Source organism: Rhododendron vialii, chromosome 5a (assembly GCF_030253575.1).
Source record: "Rhododendron vialii isolate Sample 1 chromosome 5a, ASM3025357v1".
NCBI lineage: Eukaryota > Viridiplantae > Streptophyta > Magnoliopsida > Ericales > Ericaceae > Rhododendron > Rhododendron vialii.
This window is the reverse complement of record NC_080561.1, coordinates 25,840,594-25,866,763: the sequence shown is the minus strand read 5'-3', so window position 1 is coordinate 25,866,763 and position 26,170 is coordinate 25,840,594. Positions and strand designations below refer to the sequence as shown.

Below are 26,170 nucleotides of genomic sequence, written 5' to 3'. Positions count from 1 at the left end.
GCCAGCAAAGCCACGTCCTTATCTTTTTCTGAAGGCCTTACTGACATTGAGATGATCGTTCGGTTGAATGTATAATCGGCCTATTTGACTCTGTGATCATTGGGCCGACTAACTCTTGATATAATGCATTCACCTCCTCCACCGACTTGTGAGCAGAAACAGGTACAATCTTGTGACGGCCATACTTATCCAGGCCTGCCACTTTCATTGGGCCGACATCCTCGTCATATGATATTGCCTCCGCATGATTGGTTGAGGCATGAAAAGGTCTACGATCTGCCCATATTACCTCCACATCTTCTTGATTCCAAAAAACCAAACATTGGTGCAAGGTCAATGGCACGGCCAAGCAGGCATGAATCCAATCCCTTACCAACAAAATGTTGAATGAAGACCGTGAATTTACAACAAAGAAAGGAGTTGTGAGCGTCTTTGACCCAACCGTCAAATTCATGATCAAAATTCTCTGACAAGTCGTTTCTTGTCTAGTGAAATCAGTCAAAGTAGCCATGGTTGAAATAAGGTCTTGATCTGTTTTGCCTAGCTTGAGCATGATAGATCTAGGCATGAGATTAGCCGCCGAGCCATTATCAACAAGGAGTCGATTAATTGGCATTTCATCCACACATCCTGAGATATACAGAGGCTTGATATGCTTCGTCATCTTAGGAGTTGGCTTCTCAAATATCACGCTTGCTGCTCGATTTTTCGTGGAATTCTCATCCTCGTCCTTCAATATTATCACTGAAGGCCCACCTTCATTTAGACCTGAATTAAGGGACTCTTTCAATATTTTTGCAGTTTCACCCATCTCCACCACGTCACCTTCCATAGCAGTAAGCTTATTGTCTTTCACTTCTAACTTAGATGGAAGAAAAACAACCATGTTGCACTGCATCCTTGAGGCCTGTCTAGGCATGAATTCTGAGGCCTGTCTAGGCCTGAATTCTTTGGCTTGTGGATTCAATCGCGGCTTGTCCCCCGAGTCCTGTTTCTTTGGCTCAGGAGTTTCCTTCTTCAATAAAGTAACCTGTCTTGGAGGAGGCTTGATCCTAGCCTCCTCAAGGGTTTTTTTCAGTAAAACTTTCTTTTCAAGCCGAAAACCTTGCTCTAAAGACGAACCAGCAACAACTTCTTTATACGTTCTCTCCAAGGGCTTGCGTTCTTTCCTAGGCTTGACTATTTCAACCTTCAACTTTTATGTAGGCCTCCATCACCTTTTTCTCATTAAGGTCATCTTCTTCCATCATGTCCCCAAGCAAATCTTCCTCTTCTTGAGCCCTTCGATTCGCCTGCCTAAACCGTTGGTGGCATCTCTTCTGAGAACGGGATAGCGGCGGCTGTGGAACAAGAAACTTAGGATGCTCAACCTTATGCCACTTAGGGATGGCATTCGAAACCGATCCGATCCACCTTCACCCCGTACCCGATCTGATTGGGGCGGATCCTCTATGTACTGTTCGGATTTCGGATCGGGTTTTGGAGGAAAAATTTAAAAAAAAACGGATTTTGGTTCAGGTTCGATTATATGTACATCCAACCCGAAACCCGACCTGAACCCAACCCGAAACATTTACATATAATTTGTTTGCAGTTTTACCCTAGAGATTTTAACATATTACAGTCTACCCCATCATATATATATGAAAATGATAGGGTTTAGTCAGCCACTTTTCTACTTTATTTCAGACTTTTCAGTCCATGGCTCTCTCTCTTCACATTCAACTGATCTCACCGCCGAACTCCAACCACCGTTTTCCTCCACCAACCGTTAGCTCTCTCTCTCTCTATCTTTGGATCGAAATCGATATTTAGAAGAAGAGTTTAAAATGAATAGTAAAATGTCAGAGAGCCAGATCCACTTCTTCTCACTTTTGTTTTTCACTCTCAACCTCTACGGTTTGCTACTTATGTTTATATATTGCAGATTTGTTGTGTTTATGGTCCCCCACATGCTTTGTCATGTTCTAATTTTTAATTATGGTCCCCCACATGCTTTGTTCTACTTTTCTATTAGATTGATTGGTTATTTTATGAATGAAGAGGCATAATGTACTATTGCATGGACCCATGGTGTTGACGTAGTGACTCATAAAATAGACTTTACACTAGATAAGAAACCATTCTCGAAACTTGGTAGGGTAATTTTATAATCATTGTAAATAGCTTTCATAGATTTTGCATAAGAAACTATTATTTAGGGTTTTTTTGATGTTATGGGAATCCAGGTTTTCTCAACAAAAAAAAATTTTATTGGTATCTCTTTTCATTGTGGTACACAGGACAAATGTCCGCAGTGGAAGTTGATTCTAGTACTACTTTGATTGATTACGTTAATGAATCAAATGACATGTTGCCGCCGCCATCGCCAACTGTTGAGACCCACGAGGAAGAAATTGATGGCGTTGTGACCCCTTTACCTGGTGAAGTCAGAATATCGAAAGCTAATTTGAGAAGTCCTGTGTGGCTAAATTTTGATAAGGTAAAAGTTAATGGAGTGGAGAAGGTTGTTTGTATCTATTGTAATAAAAGACTTGCAGGGGCATCTAAGAATGGAACTTCCCATTTGGGTGGTCACTATAAGGTTTGCCCTAGAAGGAAAGTGGCTGATTTGAGGCAAAAGGTTTTGGCCTCAAACTTCATGAAGGGAGAGGGGAAATAGAAACTTGAAGCTTACATTTTTGACCAAAACTTTGCTAGGAGAGCGCTAGCTTGTATGATCATAATGCATGAATACCCTCTATCCATAGTTGACCACATTTGGTTTAGGAATTTTGTACAAGTCCTTCAACCTGCATTTACTATGGTTTCTCGCAACACCATCAAAAGTGACATTTTCAAAATTTATGATGTTGAGACGGTGAAAACAATGAAAGCTTTAGAGAAAAATCAAGGTAGAGTTGCTGTGATGACCGATATGTGGACAGCTAGCAATCAGAAAAGAGGGTACATGGTTATCACGGCGCACTTTATTGATGATTCTTGGAATTTGCAAAGCCGCATCCTAAGGTAACTGACTATTACTAAATTATTCATTTTTGTTAATCTAGGTGATGCTAGCACATTCAATGTTAATTGATTATGTGTTTTTGCTGTTTTTGCATAGCCTTGCTAGTTGCTACATTTGCTAATTGTCATATTTTTTTTCTATAGGTTTGTTTATGTGCCATGTCCACACATGGCACAAGCATTGTGTGATGCTTTGATGACTTTTTTGGATTGAAATATTGATAGGAAGCTTTCTACCATTACTGTTGATAATTGCTCTACTAATGATGCGATGGTTTCCCTTCTATTGGAAAATTTTGATCCCAATTGTTTGTGGTGGAGTGGAAGTATGTTCCATGTGCGATGTGCTACTCACATTTTGAACTTAATTGTGAATGATGGGTTGGAGGTAATTAAGGAAGCCATTGAGAAAATTAGAGATAGTGTTGCATTTTGGACTGCAACACCAAAGAGGGAGGAAAAATTTGAAGAAACTATCCGCCAATTGCGCATTCCCTTTACCAAAAAGTTGCCTCTTGACTGTGCCACAAGGTGGAACTTTACCTATTTAATGCTCCAAACTGCCATAGAATACATGGATGCTTTCTCTCCTTTGAAACACCGTGACACCCAATACAAAACTGTACCAATTGAAAATGATTGGAAACTTGTTGCAGAAATATGTGGGAGATTGAAGGTCTTCTATAATGTCATAGAGTTGTTTAGCGGGACTAGGTATCCAAATGCCAATTTGTTTTTCGCCAAGATTTGTGAGATTAAAATAGCATTGTCTGAATGAGTTTTTTGTGACAATGTTGTGGTGCAAAATATGGCATGGAAAATGGAAGAGAAATATGACAAGTATTGGCAAAATATTCATGGGTGTTGCAGTAGTGTTGGATCCAAGGTACAAGATGACTTTGATAGAGTACTATTTTAGGAGGATTTTTGGGATTGAGGCAGAATCGAAGATTGAGACAGTCTTAAAACTTTGTTGTGACTTACTTGCGGAGTACCAAGATAGATTGAACAATGGTGGCGGTGAACCTTCAAGCAAGGTGGTCTCTGGTGTTGGAGATGGAGATAATCTTTCTGATTTTGACAAGTTTGTGTCCAGTAGAAAGAAAGCTAAAACTTCACATGTCAAAACTGAATTAGATAATTATTTGGAAAAGGAAGTGTTACCAAGGCATCCAGACTTTGATAAATTGGTATGGTGGAAGTCTAATGGTTTGAAGTACCCCACTTTGCAAGCCATAGCTAAGGATGCATTGGCCATACCGGTATCTACTATTGCATCGGAGTCTGCCTTTAGTACTAGTGGTAGAGTACTGAATCCAAATCTCAATAGGCTTCATTCAAAGACTTTGGAAGCATTAATGTGTGTATAAAGTTGGTTGACCGCTCTTGAATGCGAACGTAATTATAAAATTTTAATTTTCTTTTCATCTTTGATTGTTATAAAAGTTACTTTTTTAGCCATGCTTTCTTGTTTAAAGGTGAGCCGTTGCAAGGTTTTGGAACAATCAATGATGATGCAGATGATCATGATTGTGTGTCCTCGGTGACAAATGTTGATGGATGATAGGGTAAGGACTTTTATTTTACTTGCTTCATCCCTTTCTTTATTTTCGTAGGCAATGATTCAATTTCAAATTTTTGTTGCAGATTGTGGGAGGGAAAGAATTTTTTTGGGTGCTTGAAAAGGATGTTTCACACATGCTATTATTGCACCAGTAGTTATATATTTTTGTTGTAATTGTTGATGAAAATTTTTACTGATGGAAGATTGCACATGCAACTTCTATTTTTGTTATTAGAACTAATTGGTGGAAACTTTCTACATGTTGCAAGGGCTTAGTTTATGAGCTTAATTTGTTGATTTAGCCATGTTTTTGTTGAAACACTAACAAAATGTAATCAGTGAATGGAGTTATTGTAGTATGTTATGTAGTTGTGGTGGGTCTGGTACCATACTTTTTCTCTATTGCTCTTCTTTGAGTTTTTTCATGTATGATATTATTAATATTTTCAAATTTTCGGGGCCATTCGGGGAGTTCGATACCCATTAGAAGTGGGTTTGGGGAGCCTAAAAAATCCTCCATTGGGGATCGGAGCGGGTTCGGAGGTAGATAACCCATTTGGGGTTCAGGGTAAGCAAAATCCGGCTCCGATCCGACCCGTTGTCATCCCTAATGCCACTCATTTGGAGGAATGACAGGAGGTTTAACAGTCCTAGGCTTCCCCCTGGATGAGGCTGAAATTTTGAGATTGTTGAGCTCATCTTCAATCTCCATCACACCTGGCTGGATTCTGTTGAAAACTGATTCCGGCCTGATCTAGATCTGTTTCTATTTAGGCCAGCGTACCTCTTCAGGCCTAACTTCAGTTCTGCCCACAATTATGCTTTTCAATACAGGCCTGGATGGAACTGCATGATGCCCACATTCATTGCAAACCAATGAACAACTTGGTTTCTCTGGCTTTCTGACTTCTTCAGGCCTCAACCACCAGGATTTCTTCTTTCAAACCTCTTCACCCTTTCAAAAGTGAAGTTTTCCTCATAATACAGGTCCGAGTAACTGTCTAATTTAGGCCTGAATGTTGCTCTCGAAGGTGCTCCCAAGCTTACTTTAGGCCTTGGTGTGGTTCTAGGCATGGACCTCATATTCACCGACACCATGTTTGCACTTAGGCCTGAAGGGAATGGATTGCCATCCACACCCATGGCTTGCTTGTCCTTCTCGGGAAACTTGAATTCTCCACGATCAATCTTGTCTTGGATAGCATTCCTAAACACAAAACAATTATTGGTTGAATGACTCCAAGAATTATGGTACTTGTAATGTTCCTTGCCGTTTAGCTCATCCAATGTTGGGATCTTGTGGCCAAAGGGCAACTTCGGCAACTTGTCCGTCAAGAGCTGATCAAAAATAGCCTCTACCTTGCTAATGTCAAAAGTATAGGCCCTGGTAGGCCTGTTAGACGCTTCTTGGATCGTTTGATTCGTAGGTTCCATCTTGACAAAGGCCTTGCAAACATAAGGCTTTCTATTGATGATTTCAGCCACATCCACATCAAAATCTCAGTCTCAACCATAACAACATTTGTAATTAGGGTCTTGATAATACGTCCCTTTGGAAGCTGCCTTTCTATTCTTCTCCTCTTTCAGAAGCTTCTTATAACGTGAGGCCTTTGCAAACAGTTCAAACAGGTCTCGAAATTTTGTACCATGATACTTCTTCTTGAACTCAAAGTCCAGGCCGTTCAGTGCTAAACGCACATACTCGGCCTCGGGCAAAGGAATCTTGCACTTGAAACGAAGTGTCTTGAATCGAGAGAGGTAAGACTCCACGCCTTCTTGTGGAAGTTAATGATAGCGTGACAAATCCGCCATCGTTATCTCTGGTTCAACCCTATAAAACTGTTGGTGGAACATTTCCTTGAGCTGAGCCCAAGTCTGGACAAAATTAGGTGGCAGATTGATATACCAAGTGAAGGTCGTCGCTGTTAAGGAATTTGGAAATAGCCTTAACTTGAGTGAATCATTCGTTCCGACCTCCCCACACTGCACCTAAAATCGAGCAATGTGTTCCACTGTTGACTGCATATTCTCCCCTGTGAAGGTCTAAAATTTAGGAGCCCGATACCCCTTTGGAAAAGGCTCTCTGTCAACCTCTTCTGTATGGGGTTTTCTGTACATCGGTCTGCCCATAGGCCTGAATCTAAGCCCTAACTGTTCCTGGAGCAAATCCAGGACTTGATCTCTCCCAATTATGTTTGGCATCGGAGGCGGCTATGGGCCTGCCTCCTGTGCCTGCAGATTCACACCTGGGCCTGCCTCCCGAGTCTCTAGCGCTGAATGGGCATGAGACACGTTCTTGTCTTTAGCAGTACCTTGTCCTCCGTGAGGAGGCCTTTTATCTGTTTTTTCAAGCTTGTTCGAGTTCTCCACCAAAATAGCCCTTTGTTCCTTGTTCGATGGAGGCGTCGGTTCTTCTCCAATAACAACTCCTTTGGCCATTTCCCCTGCCAGTGCACGGCTGTTTAACGAACACTACAAGAAAAATGAGAATATGTGACGAAATGGTGGTGAGGAAAGTAGTTTTCATCTCCAAATATACTTATTTTGTGAGGAAAATATTTTTTTGTCACCAATTAAGAGGGCAGAAAAATTTAAGATGAGGAAATTTTATTTTATCGCCAAAAACAGTTAATCAATAACGAAAAAATAAATTTTGTCAGCAAAAGAGTGGACAAAAAAATATAAGGTGACGACAAAATAAATTCGTCACTAATCCATTTTCTCCATATATACTTGCAACCATTTTGTGACGAAATAATTCCTCACGAAAGGAAATACTTTGGGTGATGAATTCTTTTTTGTCTTCCATTTTAAAGAGGGGATTTAGACAATTTAAAAAAAATAAAGAGGGGATTTGTTTTGGCGGGTTTTAAGGGCGAGAAATTTGGGCGTTCATAGACAAAAAATTCCCCACTTTTCTCCCTCCCGCGCACAAATATAACAAAAACTACGTCGTTTTAAGTTATCTAAATTTCCCCCTTTTTCCTTCCCTCTCTCGCGCACAACATAGAGAACCAAATTTCCCCTAGGTCTTCTCGTCGATCGACTTTTATGCGTCTACTTTGCAACTCTGGTATCTCTGCCTCCCTCTTCGGCTCCTCTCTCTTGTACTGGTATCTCTCTCTCTCTCTCTCTCTCTCTCTCTCTGGTAGTGGTTTATTTAGGGTTTGTTTTTTTTAAATTAGGGGTTCAGGATTCTTTCTGTGATTGATTGTTTTTCAAAATTAGGGGTTTACGAAATTTGTGGTTTTAGTTTCGGGATTGAGGCAGTGATGTGGAGATATTGGTAGTGGTGAAGGTGAATTTCCAGTTACGGTGATGTTCCTTCTCTATCTTTGGCGGCCATGGCTGCAGGTAATCTAAGTTAGTGGTACCTTTTCTTTCTTTGAGAGAAATCCAAGCCCTGTTTGAGATCCATATGCACAGAGCACTGCTTCTATTTTAGGTTTTTCAATTGTTTGGAATTTCGCAGGGTGAAGAGATTTGGGGTTTTTTGTGTAATCCACGAACTAGGGTTGTGGTAGGATTTATTTGACTTGGTTAGTATAGTTGGTATGGATAGGGTTTGACAATGTTCTAAACATCAGTAATAGGCTGGTTTGGGTTTTGTATAAGTTTTTCATTTCCTTCTACAGAGAATATAAAGTGGCACCATTTTGATTACTCATACCATCAATGATGGCTCCAATTCTTTCTTTCCAGCACCTAATGGATGTATAGACAAGATTGGCCAACTTTGGAGATTGTCAACACTAAGGTAACACATGTACTAGTGCTTAATTGTTGAATGGTGATGCTAGCTAGAAACTGAAGTGACATCCTTTAATTTGATGAGTAAATTTTAGACTGTAATGGCACTATTGTACTTCATGAGAACTGCATTTTTTTGCTGCTATTGCTACCGTTTTTTGAAGCTGCTGAGTGAGTTTTTGCTGATGTTGTGGTGTTGTTTCTCTTGTTATTCATTTTTATTGTTGGATGCAGTCTTTTGATGTTGTTTGGGGCTGTCTTGTTGCTGCTTTCTGTTGCTTTTGATAGCTGCTGTGTTGTTGGTTTCTGTTTGCATTGTTCTCTTAACTTAGGCTTGATCATGAATGTTTGTTTTGTTTTTTTCTTGGTTGGACTTGATTTCTTATCAGCTTTACCCGTGGGCTGTAGTGCTCTATCTCTCTCTTTCTTGTATCTTCTCTTTTTCTACAATATGTTTCCTCTTTGCCGATCAAAAACAAAAATACTGATAGTTAGGAGGTTCAAAAGTATTAGTCTTTATGGATTGGTGCATTGGCGAATATTTAACTGCTTGGTTTTCTGTATAGGTTAGAACATAAGCGTACTTTCAAAATTCTGGTATTCCAAAAGTTGACGTAGAAGGGATTCTTATTACTATGGACAGCACAACAGAATCAGATGGAAAGCCAATAGGCGAAGGTTATTGTAAAGTACTTGTTACCAAAGCAATAAAGCCTTTATTATTTCGTTGGAAAGACCTGGTCAAGGTATACAAGCAGTTGCAGGTGCTGTTGGGGGATACATTGCTTGGCGTGCTTGTGATGTATGTTTTCAATTTCATTATCTACATGCAATTAATTTTTTGTAACTTGGCTTTAAAGTGCTTATGCTGTGATATTTCATTTTCTGGTGATCGAGAAGGAGATGGATTACTGTAACGCCCCGAATTTTGGGTACGTTAAAAAGACATTTTATTCATAAAATCAAATGGAGTCTGGCTCATTATTACAATAAAACTCTCATGAGAGTATTTTTATTACACAAGGGAAGGGAACTAAGGTTCCTATCTACAGCTCCGCCTGCTCCTCCATCTGAGCCAGCTCTTCAGCTCCAAAGGCCTTCAAGGTATACTGCTCACCTTGATCATCTACAAAGTCTGACACATTAAACCAGTGTCGCCACCGATATAATATGTCAGGGTCACCAAAAAGGCAACACCGTGAGCTACGAAAGCTCAATAGAAAACTCCTTACCCGCTAACCCATAGCTTACAAATAACAGGATATCATAAAACATCTATTTCCACATGATACGAATATACACAGCTACAAAAGACAATATCAAAGACACATCCACATTCGTTAATCATCTATCGTTGGTGTCCAAGATTTTCGTGTTTCTCCTACGCGACTCGTCGTAGACCATGTCAACATTTTCATTTACAAAATAACCTTTCAAAAACCACTTGTTTAACACACCCAACCTCGGTTCCGCCGTTCCGGGTTACCGATTATCCTCACAATGGTTCCGCCGCACCGGGTTCCCATTGGCACACAAAATCTTGCATTGGCTCCTCTCCGCGGATAACCAAGCCATACCTCACCATGGTTCCGCCGCTCCGGGTTCCCATGGGAACGCACACAACCTCACAATGGTTCCGCTTTTCTCGGATTCCATTGGAACACACACACACCTCACACAATGGGCAACTCCAGCCACATTGCGGATTTCCAAAACTTTTCACCCTTTTCAAATGTTTCTTTTACACACGCACACACACAACTCACATTATGCAACCAAAACCAGTCATAATGTAGTTTCAAAATATTTCCTTCCTCGGAAAACATTTCCCTTTATTAACCACACCCTAGGTGTCATGTTTCTACTTCCTCGGTTCTCGTGTCTCGTTTACATGCAAAGACTCCGCGGTAGGACAAAGTAAGCATGAATCATTCATTGTAATCTAACAAGATCATCCAAGTAATATAATATATCACAAGTAACACAATCGATTTATGTATGCAAGCTCATACTCCTTGAAATATCAGAATACGAATACTTCGATTCACATGGTAACGTTTTAACTTTCGAAAATCGTTCTTTCTCAAAGATCAAACAACATACGTTTTACTTGGAATAAGTAAGTAAGTGAGTAAGGATAAACTTAGAGTTAGGGGTAAGAAGAATCTACCTTGATCCGAAACTAGTCGGGGCCGAATAAGCTAGTTGGAAATTCTACGGGTGGTGAAACTCGCAAATCTGGACCGAACTTTGGATGGCCGTAACTCAGTCAATCCTTGGCCGAATATGATCATTCTTGGGTTGAAATCGAAGCTCTAGAAGCGCTCTATAACTTTGATGAAGGAAGTTGATCCTAGAAACTACTTTAGGTAGGAGAAAAATGGTGATAAAGGAAGAGACAGTAAGCTGTCTGGAAATGGAAATCCGAGAATTTTACTGAACTTCGGATGCCAGTATCTTTGTCATTTCTTCACCGATTGGGGTGGTTCTTGGGTCTAACTTGAAGGTCTCGAAGTGCTCTACAACTTTCCCGAAGGAAGTTAGCTCTAAAGACTACATTAAGAAGGAGAAAACTGAGGATTTTCGAAGGGCAGTAGGCTGCCTGGAAAAACAGAAATGGTTTCTAGAGAGAAGTGAGAGCAAGAAGTGAAGGTGTGAGTTGAATGAGAAACATGGGGTGCTATTTATAGGCAAAAATCTTGGCTCCCTCTCCTCTCGCAAGGCCAGCCATCTCTCTCTCTATACCTCCCATAGATTTGCTCCATTAAGTTGACAAATCCAACCTTTCAATCAAGTCATAGCCTTTTCTTCAATCTTAGGCCAAATCTTAGGTGTAAGGCTATAGAATCAAGTAAGATCTTAGGCTTTTTAGGTGAATTTAGGTAATTATAACCTAGGTCTAGCTTGTAGTCAAAATCTTAGGCTAATAAAGGCTAGGATTTGTGTCATAATGGCCCATCATAGGTTGTCATTAGGCAAAAATAGACTTGGGTCTAATATGGTAGCTTGCAAGGCTAGTTTAGTCATTGGATCGGACTATGGGAGATTTGTTGGAAGATTTGGAGACAATGGTACAAGATTTTGTTTTAAACAAAGCATAGAAGTACAATGGAGAGTTATGTTTGGTTAGGAGAAAGATTCACCCATGGACTTGAAAGATGTAGGAAGATATGGAAGATCAAGGAATGTACAATCCCATCTTCTTCTCTCTTCCCCCCCCCCCCCCCCCCCCCCCCCCCCCCCCCCCCCCCCCTCTCTCTCTCTCTCTCTCTCTCTCTCTCTCTCTCTCTCGGGTCTCTCTCCCCCTCTCTCTCTCTCCCCCTAGTACTACATATATATATATACACACACATAAGTAAGAAAGAATAAGAAAGTACAAGATTTTCCAAATCAAAAATCCTATTAAAGAAATCCAATAAGGCACATGTTGATTTAATAAATAAACTAGTGTACAAAGTATTCTAGGAAGATCAACTCCCCAATAACTTAATCCAATTGGGTACAAAACCCCAATATAAAATAATATAGGAGTATTTAGGAAAATCTTAGGTTTTAAAGACTACCAAGTACTAGCATAAAAATTTGTACCTCATCCCATGGGGTTTTTGAAAAAGACTAGTTTATTAAACCCATGTACTTAGTTGAAAGAATAAGGCTATTACCCAATGGATAATAAATACCCTAACTTTTATTATCCAATGGACAATAATAACTAGGAAACTTTTTATAATTAAAAAGTACTTTAAAGCAATTATAAATGTCTATTCAAGTACTTTGCTCAAACCCTTTTAATATAAAGAATTGAGTTTCTATTATCCAATGGATAATAGTTTTCCTAACATTTATTAACCAAAGGATAAAGAATAAAACTAAAACAATAAAATGAAATAAATAAGTAATTCTTTAGGGTTGAAAAGGTTGACTAGTCAAATCAACTTTATTGGAAGGTTCTCTAGTCACATCGGTACTTTATTTGGTCAAAACACTCTATTACCCAAGGGTTACTAACTTCCCTAACGGTTATTACCCAATGGATAATAATTTTCCTTGCGGTTAATAACCAATGGACAATAGAAGTACAAGTACTTTTATACTTAAAATAAGATTTTGAAAAGACTACATGTACTTTAGTCAAATATAATAATGAAAAGCTTATTGTCCAATGGACAAAGATTACCCTAACCATTATGGACCAATGGGTAAAGAATAAAGGTTCAAAAGGTCCAAAAGGTTCTTCTAGTAACTAGGCGAGTTGGTTGCTCGGTTCCTCCAAGTAGTCGGTTAGAAACTAACTAAATTGGTCAAGTAGGGTTTCTAGTCGAGACCGAAATCTAACTACGATGAAAATTAACAAGAATCATATAGCCACTTAAGAGAAAATAAGTAATTCAAATAAAATTCAAATATTTAACGAAATTTTTATTGACCAAAATTCAGGGGCGTTACAATTACTGAGTTCGTTCTTCATTATCTTAGCTAGCTTAGGACTTGCTATGTTAATTTTTATCTACTTCGATGACTTCATTGATTGGGATCGGTTTTCTTGGAGGAAACAACTTCTTGGAGTTTTGTTCCCTTCAAAAGTTTTGCCTAATATTTTAGCTATCTATGTGCCCAAGGATAGGAAAAGGGATGAGTTGCTTTGGGAGCACACTTCTAATGGCCATCACACCACTCCATATCTCTCAGACCGCTCCCCAGTCTCCATCTCTGCAACTTCGACTCTCTCTCTCTCTCTCTCTCTCTCTCTCTCTCTCTCTCTCTCTCTCTCTCTCAAGGTATGGAGTTCGACTTTTGTCTCTCTCTTCTCGGGGTCCCCTTCATCACTTTCATCTCGATTTCTATACTGCATTCCTTTTTTCTTGCAGCAGCATCATCAATCATCGATTTTTCAACTCAGGTGAGCTCTCTCTCTCTTTCTCTCCCCCGCGATTTTTCTTGATTAGGTTGCGAATTTTTCTTTGGAGAAATAGCAAAGCATGAAAGAAATCGAGTGTCTAAAATAGGTAGAATACAGTCACTCGCTTTTGGGTTTCGGGGGACATTGTCCAAGCCAGGTGAAGTGATGAAGAAAGGTTTCTGCATATGCGTAGGAATTGTGGAGTGAAGAAACCCGTTCTATTGGGTGACCCATTGAACTCTAGATCTGTAATCCCATAGATCTGTTAAATCTTTTATAACTATTGGACTCCCCCTCTATCCATAAGCCTCCCTCGGTTTCTTCATAAACTCATTGTAACCCATTCTACGTTTTTTATATAGATTTCCCAAACGTGATTAGTTTATTCGTAATGTGAATTTTTTGATTATTTTATCTAATTTGTTCCTTTTATGTGCTGACACAGTGAGATTGTTTAGTATTTCTCTGATACTTGTACCCTTATAACTTATGCCCTAGTTTTTTAATGGAGCTAACTTTTTTATTCAGTAAAATATGATTGTAGTTAATATAGGAGGGATAAGGGTGGAGCTATGGTTGTTTGGGGGCTGTTTTGGGACTGGTTTTAGAGATTTTTTAGGGTTGTTTTCGGAGCTTATTTTGGGCTGGTTTTAGGATTTTTTTGTAGGGCTTTTTTAAGGGCAGATGGGGGTTGCTTGGGGTCAAATTTGGGGCTGGTTTTGGTGCTGATTGTAGGCTACTATAGGGATCTTTTAAGACTGTTTTACGAGCAGAATTTATTGTAGGCTACTGGTTTTGGTGCTGATGTTAGGAACAGATGCAAGTTATGTGTTCTCTCTAATACCTCTTTCCATCTCCCAGTCGTGGGAGGGCTAAGAGGCAGGATATTGTGTCATTTTCCATCCATTTGATCCTGTGATGATCCCCTATACGCGTCTTCTGCTGTTGTTGTCAAAACTTAGCTGCTATGTTATTAGTGTGAAAGGTGTGGTGCTGATTTGTAGTCGTTGTCTAGAATATAATGCTGCTGATATCTAATTCAGTCTGCTAGCTTTAAAGATCAACATTGATGTCATGCATTACTGGCAAGGTTTCATACGGAATTGGTCAAGTGTTGCCAAGAATTAGGCCAACTTGCTGCTGATTTATGCCTTGTAGTGGTGTATTGTACACTTATGTGCAGGAAGATTGGTTTGTGATGGCTATGGGCTCATTCAATTTTCCCATTGGATGTGATGTTCTTTTCTTTTGTTTTTTGTAGGCTTCTACTATGCCTCATCCTCTGTAACTGGAGCAATCAACTGATCTCTGAAGGGAACTGGAACCTTAGATTGAATGGCTAGATTAAGAGTAAGCATAGCATCCACTTTTTCATCGAAAGCAGTCCCTAATAACCCAACATGGTAACCCAAAATCTCTTGCTTCACGGCCTTAGGATCATCAATCAAACAACCACTAGAATCAGTAAGACTTAGAATTGTATTTCTAGCTCTATGGGAACACATTTTCTAGTGAAAGTACTTAGAGTTTTGGTCTCTTAAAGCCAACCATTTCACTCTAGACTTCTGTTTCAATGGGACCTCCAGAACTATTATGAACACTCTCCACGTATTTATTCAACAGAACCTCCAGAACTGTTATGAACACTCTGCCACTAAGCAAGAAAACAACACTTGACAGTAGAAGAGATGTTACTTTATCTAACTTCAGTTTCTACCACTCCCATTATAGACAACTTATGAGACAAGATAAGGGATTTAACCTCTTGCTATTTAAGGGGATTATTAAGCCCCCTTATATTCCAAGCTCTGATTTTGAATGTTTAAGAGGAAGACGCTTTATCACCCCTCCCCTTACCAGGAGGACCAACAGAACCTTTAACCACTGCTTGCACAGGTTTTTGAACACCCTTATTGTGACCCATTCCCTTCTTTTTAGGGGGAGAAACCTGAAGGATCAGCTCCTGATTCAACCCATCAACAAACTCCGCATCAGTAGGCAAAGTAATTGGCTCAGCCCCTGAGTCTAACTTATCCTCACCACTATCTAAATTCTGCAAAACAGATAAACTATTCACAACTTTGGTACCAGAAGAAGACACCAAAGAATCCAGCACCTTAAGAGAAGCAGCCCCATCAATCCCAGCCTTCTTCTTGATGTCCACAACTGTAGGAATCCTCTCAACCGCCCCGTTAGCAACTACGGAAACAGAAATAGGAGAGGCCAACGCAGCAACACCAAACACATCATTCACTATAGGTGTAGGGAGGTATTCCCGAACAGGTCCAAAACGAGCCCGAGCACGGTCAAAGAAAAGGTCAATGCGCTATGGACCAGTGACATGAGAAGTCAATGGTCTAGAGAGATTATACGATTCTCGATGCAGTAACACGAGACGTTATTGGACCAAATACAAGGAAAATGACATGAGATGCCACTGTTCAAGAAACTTGTTCGGCAAGAGAGAGCCGAACAGGAGGAGAGCTCCTTAGAAAGGAAATGGTCCAAATTGTTTCCATAGGACCAGTTACACGTGAAGTAACTGGTCCAGGCCGTCTGTTCGGCCATGAGATGGCCGAACAAAGAGAGAAGTCCTATTAGAGGGAACATTCTAGAAGGGTCCAGAATCACTGATATTCCGTTAAGGGATGAGATCCCAAGAATATAGGATCTAAGAAAGATACCCAACGAGTATGGGATGTTCGGCTTGTTATGGAAGGAGTCCTACAAGGATTAAGGAAATAAACTGATAAGGGAATGAGAATCCAAGAGATCCTAGTTTTCCTATACGAGGTAGGAAACCTAGGGCAATATGGATACTTGGGCAGCAAGCATCCATAAAATCTATAAATATGAGGTAAACCTAGAGGTGAAAGGTACGCAATACATTGTATTATTCAATATTCACCTACTGATAATTAGGGTTTCTTTAGTACGAAATACTAACAAAGGCATCGGAGAGCCTTTGCCACGAGAGGCAAAGGTGCACTCACTCCTTGTCTGTTTTGCAGGATAAGGGTTTCGTTGACAAACTAGGGTTCCGGTCAAGAGGCACGTGAAGCCGTTGCATTCCAGTGCTGTTCAGAGCACTACTTGAATTTGACCACCTACAATTGGCGCCGTTTGTGGGAAACGAAAGAGTTCCCTTTGAAATACAACCATGGTGGAAGTAGATCCAGCAACACCACACGACCCAAAGGATGTGTTAGTTGGAGGAGGGGATAAATCTCCACCCGGGGCTCCGAGAAAGCCCGAGGGAGGACACAAGAGGACCACGAGTAAGGGCCGCCCCCTTGCCATCCACAGCAACTCCCAAAATAGAGATGAAGAGACGGCATCGAAATCCACGAGAAGGACTAAATCCTATCGAGGGGACGAATCGATTGCACACTCCAGGAGTGTGTACCGTAGCGAAGACGTTCTTGACAAAAAGAGGCAAGAGATCGAGGAGTGTGCTCGTTTGATCAAAAAACGAGAATATGAGATCAGAGAACTAGAGAGGATCAGGGAACATCCGGAGGATTCCGGACTATCTCGAAGAAATTCAAGAGGCAGTGAATATGCTTTGGTACAATACAAAAAGGCTCTTTCACGAGGAAGAAGGAGCAGAAGCAGAAGTCCGACCCCAAGGCAACATAAAGCTTCCCCACGAAAGGGAAGGGGCAAGAGGTCCGAACACCCGAGCGAAGGAGGGTTTCCCCGAGAAAGCGGAGAAGCAGAGGTCAAAGCTCTACCCCTGAGGAAGAAGAGAGTAGGAAAAATCATAGGGACAGGTACGAGAGACCTGATTCCGACTGGGAAAGAACTAGATCCAAGAAAGGACCAGAGGATGAAACCATGACTGCACGAGAAGCAGCACGGAAAGCACTTCAGAATATAGCATCCTCCCCTTTTGCAAAAAAGTTACAGGAGGCTAGGTTGCCGACCAGAGTAAAACACGGAACGTTCATCCTCTACGAGACAAATGCTGATCCCATGGCACATATACAGCATTACCAGCAGGCAATGTTTATGCATGAAGGAGATGATGCAATCATGTGCAAGATGTTCCCGTCGAGTTTAGGGAAGGTTACTTTGTCTTGGTTTCACAGATTGGGCTCACGCTCCATCCGAACATGGGTGCAATTGGCCGAGGAATTCACTGCACGGTTTTTGACGAGCAGGAAAGGTTCGAAAACTTTTGAGAGCCTTTCCTTTATGAAGCAAGGCGAGGACAAGCCGATCAGGACATATGCAAAGAAGTACTGGGAAACCTTCAACGAGATTGAAGGTTGTAGCGAAGAATACGCAATAGCCACGTTCAAGACAGGCTTACCTATTCGGGGGGAACTGCGTAAGTCCCTAAACATGAGTCCCGTGCAGACATTGGCAAAACTAATGGAGCGAATTGAGCAACACGCCAGGAACGAGGATGACATTCTACGGGAGGATGGTAAGCTGGCCGCTGAGCAAGTAAAGGGGCCTATAAAGAAAGCAGACAAGCCAGAGCCCAAAACTTATCGTGAAAGAAAAGATTATGGGCAGGCGAAGAAAGAGCAGTACAAGGATAAACAAGCCCCGGATCCCAAGTCATTCTTTTCAATAAACACGGTTTGGAAAGAGCCCATCTACAGGATTCTTTATCGAATAAAGAATCAACCTTATTTCAAATGGCCCCCAACTCTTGATGGGAATAAAGATGCAAAACATGCTACGAATCAGCACTGCAGTTACCATAAGGATTGGGGCCATATGACTGAGGACTGTGAGATGTTTAAACGGCATCTTGATGATTTGGTTTCGCGAGGTTATCTCAAAGAATTTATCCAAGAAGATCCCAAGGATAAAGACAAAGCAATGGAGTTGGATTACGAACAAAATCCAAAAGGGGTAATCCATATGATACATGAATTAGCCGAACCTTATACGAGAAATGAGGTGAGATTGCTTCAAAGACAAATGAAACATGACCAACACGTGATGCAGCTGGGGAAGAAAAGAGGGCGCAACGAAAGGGCAGGCAATGAGGGCATAGTTTTTACGGATGAAGATCTGGGAGGAGTCCAGGTACCTCACAATGATGCTTTGGTCATAACCCTACGAGTTGGGGAATATGATATGGAAAGAATCCTGGTGGATTCAGGGAGTTGCACCGAAGTGCTATACTACGATGCATTCAAGAAACTAGGGCTCACTCAAGAAGATTTGGTACAATCAGTAACTCCTTTGGTCGGATTTGGAGCAGGAGCAGTTTGGCCGTTAGGCAAGATAACTCTGCCTGTTCGGGCTGGGACAGTGGTGCTACGAACCGACTTCCTAGTTGTGGATGTACCTTCTTCCTATAACGTGATTATAGGGAGAACATGGTTGCACAAGATGAGGGCAGTCTCATCAACTTTCCATCAGATGGTAAAGTTCCCAGGGTCTAATGGGATTGAGCACATCAAAGGTAACGAAAAGGTAGCTCAATAATGTTTGGTATCCATCATAAAGAGAATCCATAATGCCCACCATGTTAATACTGTGGAAATTCCAGATCTACCGACCATTGAGGATATTGGTAAAGACCCAACCGAGAGGGTAGTTGAGGATTTGAAGAAAACACTGATCAACGAGACTGATCCAGATAGGTATTTTCTGATTGGGGAATCACTACCAGAAGAGGAAGAGACTGAATTGAAAAGTTTCTTAAAAACTTATGTCGACGTGTTTGCCTGGACACCAGAAGAAATGCCTGGGGTAAGTGCAGACGTAATTTGCCACCATTTAAACGTTGACCCTGAGCATAAGCCAATCGTTCAGAAAAAACGGAGGGCAGCCATGCAGCATGTGGATGCAATTATCGAGGAAGTCGATCGTTTGTTGGAAGCCAAAGCAATACGTGAAGTCTACTACCCAGAATGGTTATCCAACACTGTTGTAGTGAAGAAAAAAATGGAAAGTGGCGAGTCTGCGTAGACTTCACAAACCTAAACAAAGCCTGCCCAAAGGATAGCTTTCCACTTCCAAGGATAGACCAACTCGTTGATGCCACTGCAGGGTACGAACGAATGAGTTTTCTCGATGCATATCGAGGATATCATCAAATTGCCATGTTTGGGCCAGATCAGGAGAAGACTTCTTTTATTACACCACGAGGGTTGTACTGCTACAATGTCATGCCCTTTGGATTGAAGAATGCAGGGGCAACATATCAGAGATTGGCAACCATCATGTTCAGAAAATTGCTCGGCAAAACTATGGAGGTTTACATAGATGACATGGTGGTGAAAAGTCAAGCCGGGCAAGGCCATATTGCAGATTTGAGAGAGGCTTTTGAGATTTTGAGGAAATACAAGTTGAAACTCAACGCCTCGAAGTGTGCGTTTGGAGTCGGTCCTAGAAAGTTTTTGGGCCATCTTGTAACTCTAAGGGGGATAGAGGCGAATCCCGACCAAATAAAGGCCTTACAGAATCTGCAGAGTCCTCGGACAACGAAAGAAGTCCAACAGTTGACTGGGATGGCAGCAGCTCTTAATCGATTTATTAGCCGGTCAAGTGACAAGTGCAGACCTTTCTTTCAGCTGTTAAAGAAAAGGGAAGGGTTCAAATGGAGAGCAGAATGTGAACAGGCCTTCCAGGATCTGAAGGGATATTTGGCCTCTCCTCCCCTTCTTTTGACTCCAGAGCCAGGTGAGGCCCTAGTTTTATACTTAGTTGTTTCTGAGCATGCTGTGAGTGCAGTCCTCTTGAGAAACAAGGGATCCGAGCAAATCCCTGTTTATTATGTGAGCAAAACATTGTTAGATGCGGAAACAAGATATCTGCCCCTCGAGAAGTTAGTCCTAGCCTTAAGGACAGCAACCAGAAAATTGCCGCATTATTTCCAAAGCCATAAAGTTGTGGTTTACACAGAGTTCCCATTAAAATCACTGCTACGAAAAGCAGACTTCTCGGGAAGGATCTCAACTTGGTCCGTTGAGTTGAGCCAATACGACATTAATTATCAGCCGCGCACAGCAATCAAAGGCCAAGTGTTGGCTGATTTTGTGGCAGAATTCTCACCCACAGTTGCACCTTTGCCTCCTGCGAGAAAGGAGTGTGAAGTAAAGACACCTGTAACGAAGAAACAGGAATCAGCCAAACAAGATCCCCTGGAATGGAAGCTGTTCATTGATGGATCAGCCTGTAACACTGGATCAGGAATCGGGGTTGTGCTTTTACCCCCTGAAGGATCAATGTTGGAACTATCTGTTCGGCTAGGGTTCAATGCATCAAATAACGTGGCAGAGTACGAGGCACTCTTAGCTGGTTTGAGAAGTGCAAAGACCCTAAAAGCTGAACGTGTTAGGGTGTATTCTGATTCACAACTCATAGTCCATCAACTGTCCGGACAATATGAAACTCGGAGCGAGAAGATGGCAGCCTATGAACAAGCGACCAGAGACCTGCTCGATACCTTCGAAAGGGTGTATATTGAGCAGATAAGTTCTGGAAAGAATGCTCATGCAGATTCATTGGCATGGTTAGCCGCAACTGTACCATCTGAGTTTAAAAGAAAGATAGCCGTGGAGTATCTGACTGAGCCGAGCATTGGGAGAAGCGTGGAGATGGTCTTGGACGTGAACGAAGGACCAAGTTGGATGGACCCAATAGTGGAGTTTTTACGAGATGAAACACTCCCTTTGGACAAAAAGGAGGCTCATAAAATAAGGACCAAATCTGCTCGGTTCTGGTTATCCCCAGAGGAAAAATTGTATAGGAAGTCTTTTACAGGACCCTACTTGCTTTGTGTGCATCCTGAGATGGTGCAAAAGTTCCTCCACGAAATTCATGAGGGAACTTGTGGAAGCCATGCAGGGGGCTGGTCCATCACCCACCGAGCAATCACCCAAGGATATTGGTGGCCGTACATGCAAGAAGACGCCAAGGTGTACGTTAAAATTTGTGAGAAGTGTCAGAAATTTTCACCAATGATTCGAACACCAGCCGAGGATCTGGTGCCTCTGACGAGTCCCTAGCCGTTTGCTCAATGGGGAATGGACATAGTGGGTCCATTGCATAAAGCAACTGGGAATCGAAAATTCCTGCTAGTTGCAACGGATTATTTCACCAAATGAATTGAGGCAGAACCATTAGCTAAAATCACCGAACCTATGATAGAGAGGTTCGTGTGGAAAAGCATCATTACTCGTTTTGGGGTCCCATACTCATTGATTACAGACAATGGATCCCAGTTTCAGAAGAAGTTCAAAACTTTCTGTGCCCAGTATGGGATAAAAAATTACTACTCGACTCCGGCCTACCCTCAAAGTAATGGACAGGCAGAAGCTTCTAACAAAACAATTCTTGATGGAATTAAGAAGCGGTTGGATAAAGCAAAGGGGAAATGGCCTGATGAATTGCCATTGGTACTTTGGGCATACCGAACAACGCTTAGGAGGTCTACGGGAGAGACCCCCTATTCATTAGCATATGGAACAGAGGCTGTTATTCCATCGGAAATAGGTTTGCCGACCAACAGGACCACTTTGGTTGAAAGTGGAAGAAATGATAGAACCTTGGAGATTGAATTAGATCTTGCCGAGGAATGACGAGAGCGGGCCCTAGTGCACTTGGCCTCATACCAAGAGCAGCTCATCAAAAGTTACAACAAGAATGTACACCCACGAGAGTTTGGTGTTGGAGACCTTGTGCTACGAAAAGTGCTCGGCAATACTAAAGTGGCTAATGAAGGAAAGCTAGGGGCAAATTGGGAAGGCCCATATTGAGTTACAGAAATCGCGGGCATTGGGGCTTATCGATTGGCAGACTTGGATGGGAACCCAGTGCCAAGACCTTGGAATGTCCATAATCTGAGAAAGTTTTTTATATGAATAAATTTTTCTTTATGCACATCGTGATTGTGTGAGAGTTACGGATGAAACTCTCTTGTGTTCTAGTTTTGTTATTTTAGCTGCAAGGGGTACGAATAACGCCCTCTTGAGTTTTGCATATTATGAATAAAGTTACTTTTTTAGTATAACTGCTGTTTTCTTGGTATTTAAAATACGAAATACGAGATTAGTTTCCCTTATTCGTATTGGGGAGCAGGGTATAGGATATCCATTTAAGTACGTGACACTTAAACACAAGTTCGAAACACTTGTGTAAATTTCAAACATTTAAGTACGTGAAACTTAAACGCAAGTACGAAACACTTGTGAGAACGCAAGTACGAAATACTTGTGGATTGTTCTAAGTACGTGAAGCTTAAACGAATACGAGTATGAAAACATTCAAGTACGAGAAACTTAGACCCTTGAGATGCATACGAACACATGCATAGAGCATATGAGAATATGCACAAAAAGCATACGAAAATATGCACAAATTGTCCACAGCATACGAATATATGCATAAGTACGTGAAACTTCAAACGATTAAAGTACGGGAAACTTACAAATCAAAGAAAAGTACGAAATACTAAAAGAGTTTTCCACACAGAAATCTGACATCACAAACCCACAGGTGGCAAAACAGATTGTCAAATACAAAGACGATTGCATTTATTCGTCTTCTGTGAGATCTTGAACAGTTGTAGGAGCAGTTGAAAGAGCTACTGGTGCAATTACGTCTTCTGTGGTATTTTCATCTCCAAGTTGACCACCACTGACTTCCTTTTGGCCAGGGTTGGTCATATCATTATGAGGCTCCACCTCAGACGTATGTTGCTCAGATGTATGTACCTCCTGCTCTTCATCTCTCTCCTCTGCAATGTCTTCTTCACAATTAGCAGCAGCACTTGGCAATTCAATGTTGGTCCAGAGGGGAGATGATTCAGGAATCTCAGCTTTTGCAAGGCAAGCTGTCCAGGAGGCCACACAAACTTGGTCTTGAATCCCAGGCCTCTGGTTCGTGTAGCTTTCCGTAGCTACTTTGATTCCTTCGTTGTATCCTTTTTCAAAAATAGCTTTGGCTTCCGTTTGGCTCGCCTCGAGTTCTTTAAGAGTTTGATTCAGGCTGTCCTCAGCCCCCTTCAGTTGTCCCTTTAAGCCATCTGCTACCCCCAGGGCCTAGTTTCTTTCTCTCTCAAGCCTGATAATGGTACGTTGCATTTTGGCATTCTCACTGACAAGCTTGACACGTTAGGGCTCGGACTGGCTAAGCTTTTGAGCCATGGCTACCATTTTTTGCATCACCTGGAACGTTCAAAACAGTTAAACATGGATACCAAACGCTATGGTACGCTATGGTTTACAAAGCGAAATGTTACCTTGGCATTGTGAGACATGAATGAGCTTAGAAGGTTGTCAGGCGAGCTTGCCACCTCCTTTTGCATGTCTCCTGGCAGCAGAAAGGCTTGGGACAGGGCAAGGGCAGTGCCTTCTGACTCAACACTGTCCCGAGCAGTGATACCTCGGCTCCCGTGCGAGAAAGGAGGAGCCCAGATAGGAGCAGGAGATGAAGAGGATGGTGGGCGTCTTTCTTGAGATTCTTCCACCCGTTGACGTTTTTCTCTATGGAAGGCTTCAATTTCCTCTGGAGAAAATCCTGGGGGAGCATCGGTTTGAGTCTGGGGGCGACGACCACGACCTTGACCACCCTAGCCCCGAGCAACGTTACGACCCCGACCAGGAATGGTGAGGATGCTGCCTAAATCAATTGGCCGGTTCATCTCCGGAGGCGAGGGGGTGAAATCACTGGAAGAAGAGCTGGATGTGGAAATGGAGGCCTCCTCAGCAAGAGGGATCGGTTCGTCAGAGATTGGAGGTGTCCGAGAACGCCTCTCTTCTTGTTCGGGGACTGGTCTTGAAGGACCAGCTACTGCAGGGTTGTCAGCTGCACGGGTACGCCGATCAATAAAACCCCCGTATGATGCTTTGAAGCTGAGTAGTACCTGAGCCGCTCTTGCTCAGCCAGCAAGGTATGTCCCTTCACCGTTGAAAGCAAGTGCTCGTCTGATATCAGCTACGTGCACTTGAGGGGTTATGATATTATAACCTCGGTTAATGTTTGATGCTGAAACATAGCAAAGCACAAATAATTAGAAGCACGAAAAAGCTTTTCCTATGAAAAAGGACAAAACATATGAATTAAGGGGAGAGCACTAACGTGGGCTTCCGAATATGTGAGGGGCATGGAAACCAATCACTTGGCCGTCTTCATTTCTGGGTTCGAAGTTGCCCATAACGATCAGAAAGTCGTCGTCGTCCCCTCGAGCAGAGTCAGGGAGTTCAAGGACTAGCTTCTTTCTAGAATCCCTACTTTTTAAATAATATGTAAGGGCATCCCCGGTTCTGGAGATACTATATAAATGGTGAATATCGTATAAACCTAAAGAAGTCCCTAACATCTGATTTAGGGCATTTATGCCCATAACTACTCGAAAGAAATTAGCAGAAACCTGCATTGGGGAAAGCCTATAATATGCTAAGACTTGGCGGAGCAGAGGAGCTAAGGGAAACCTAACCCCGCCCTCAACGACGGCTACCACTGGAATGTGAAGAGTGTCGAAATCGAAGCTTTCACGAATGGCATCCTCAGGAGCCAAAACAGTAGCTACGTTGTCAGGAATCCCATATCGAGATCTGAAACTAGCCATGGTTTGAGGAGTATTACAGTGCCTCCGAAATCTCCCCATAGATCAGAAACGGTTTTGATACTTTGAAAAGTATAGAGAAAAGGGAACGATGAAACCCTAAAGAGATTGTAAACAATCCACCAGAAGAAATGGAACAGTAAGAAGAAGAATGGTGACTTACGAAATTAGTCGATGGAATCTTTAAGAGCAGAAAGGAGGAGGCCTTGAAATGATGAACAGAGCTTCAATGGCGGGTAAAAGCTTGAAACTTCTTTTTCTGCAGAGGGAGTCTAAGAGAAGGGTTGGGGTTTTGAAAATGGGAGGAAAACCCAAAAATACCCTAAAAGTGGGTGGCGTACGTGAAACGTCACCCCAAACGCCGTTTGAGCGTTCCGTTCCCCAAAATACGTCTGTTTGCATTTAATGTAAAGCAATACAATGATCGACACGTGTAAAGATTAGGGCTAAAAAGCCTGTGACGGCCACACGAAAAGATGTTTTCGCCTTGGCAAAATGATGAAACATTGCACCAATATATGAAATAGGGTGCAGGAACAAAATGAATTTGCTCGGAGAAAAGAGCTTTACTCGTCATCTGAATAAAATATAAACGAGTAAGGCTGGGGAGCAATTGTAGGGAGGTATTCCCGAACAGGTCCAAAACGAGCCCGAGCACGGTCAAAGAAAAGGTCAACGCGCTATGGACCAGTGACATGAGAAGTCAATGGTCCAGAGAGATTATACGATTCTCGGTGCAGAAACACGAGAGGTTATTGGACCAAATACAAGAAAAATGACATGAGATGCCACTGTTCAAGAAACTTGTTCGGCAAGAGAGAGCCGAACAAGAGGAGAGCTCCTTAGAAAGAAAATGGTCCAAATTGTTTCCATAGGACCAGTTACACGTGAAGTAACTGGTCCAGGCCGTCTGTTCGGCCATGAGATGGCCGAACAAAGAGAGAAGTCCTATTAGAGGGAACATTCTAGAAGGGTCCAGAATCACTGATATTCTGTTAAGGGATGAGATCCCAAGAATATAGGATCTAAGAAAGATACCCAACGAGTATGGGATGTTCGGCTTGTTATGGAAGGAGTCCTACAAGGATTAAGGAAATAAACTGATAAGGGAATGAGAATTCAAGGATCCTAGTTTTCCTATACGAGGTAGGAAACCTAGGGCAATATGGATACTTGGGCAGCAAGCATCCATAAAATCTATAAATATGAGGTAAACCTAGAGGTGAAAGGTACGCAATACATTGTATTATTCAATATTCACCTACTGATAATTAGGGTTTCTTTAGTACGAAATACTAACAAAGGCATCGGAGAGCCTTTGCCACGAGAGGAAAAGGTGCACTCACTCCTTGTCTGTTTTGCAGGATAAGGGTTTCGTTGACAAACTAGGGTTCCGGTCAAGAGGCAC

The 26,170-nt window shown here is 41.9% G+C and overlaps 2 protein-coding genes across 3 annotated transcripts; both read left to right on the top strand.

Annotated features, from left to right (window-relative positions):
• The first annotated feature begins 1,841 nt into the window (after positions 1-1,841).
• LOC131327732 (uncharacterized) lies at positions 1,842-2,662 on the top strand. Its single transcript, XM_058360868.1, has 2 exons — positions 1,842-1,899; positions 2,283-2,662. Exons 1-2 carry the CDS (start codon positions 1,842-1,844, stop codon positions 2,660-2,662), a joined length of 438 nt encoding a protein of 145 aa, XP_058216851.1.
• On the top strand, positions 2,262-4,015 carry LOC131326527 (zinc finger BED domain-containing protein RICESLEEPER 2-like). 2 transcript variants are annotated; one of them, XM_058359344.1, is made up of 2 exons: positions 2,262-3,009; positions 3,154-4,015. In XM_058359344.1, the coding sequence occupies exons 1-2, from the start codon at positions 2,717-2,719 to the stop codon at positions 3,221-3,223; spliced, it is 363 nt and encodes a 120-aa protein (XP_058215327.1). In that variant the 5' UTR covers positions 2,262-2,716; the 3' UTR covers positions 3,224-4,015. The 2 variants fall into 2 exon arrangements, with proteins under 2 accessions (XP_058215327.1, XP_058215326.1); XM_058359343.1 differs by having other exon boundaries at positions 2,264-3,009.
• The last annotated feature ends 22,155 nt before the right edge of the window (positions 4,016-26,170 follow it).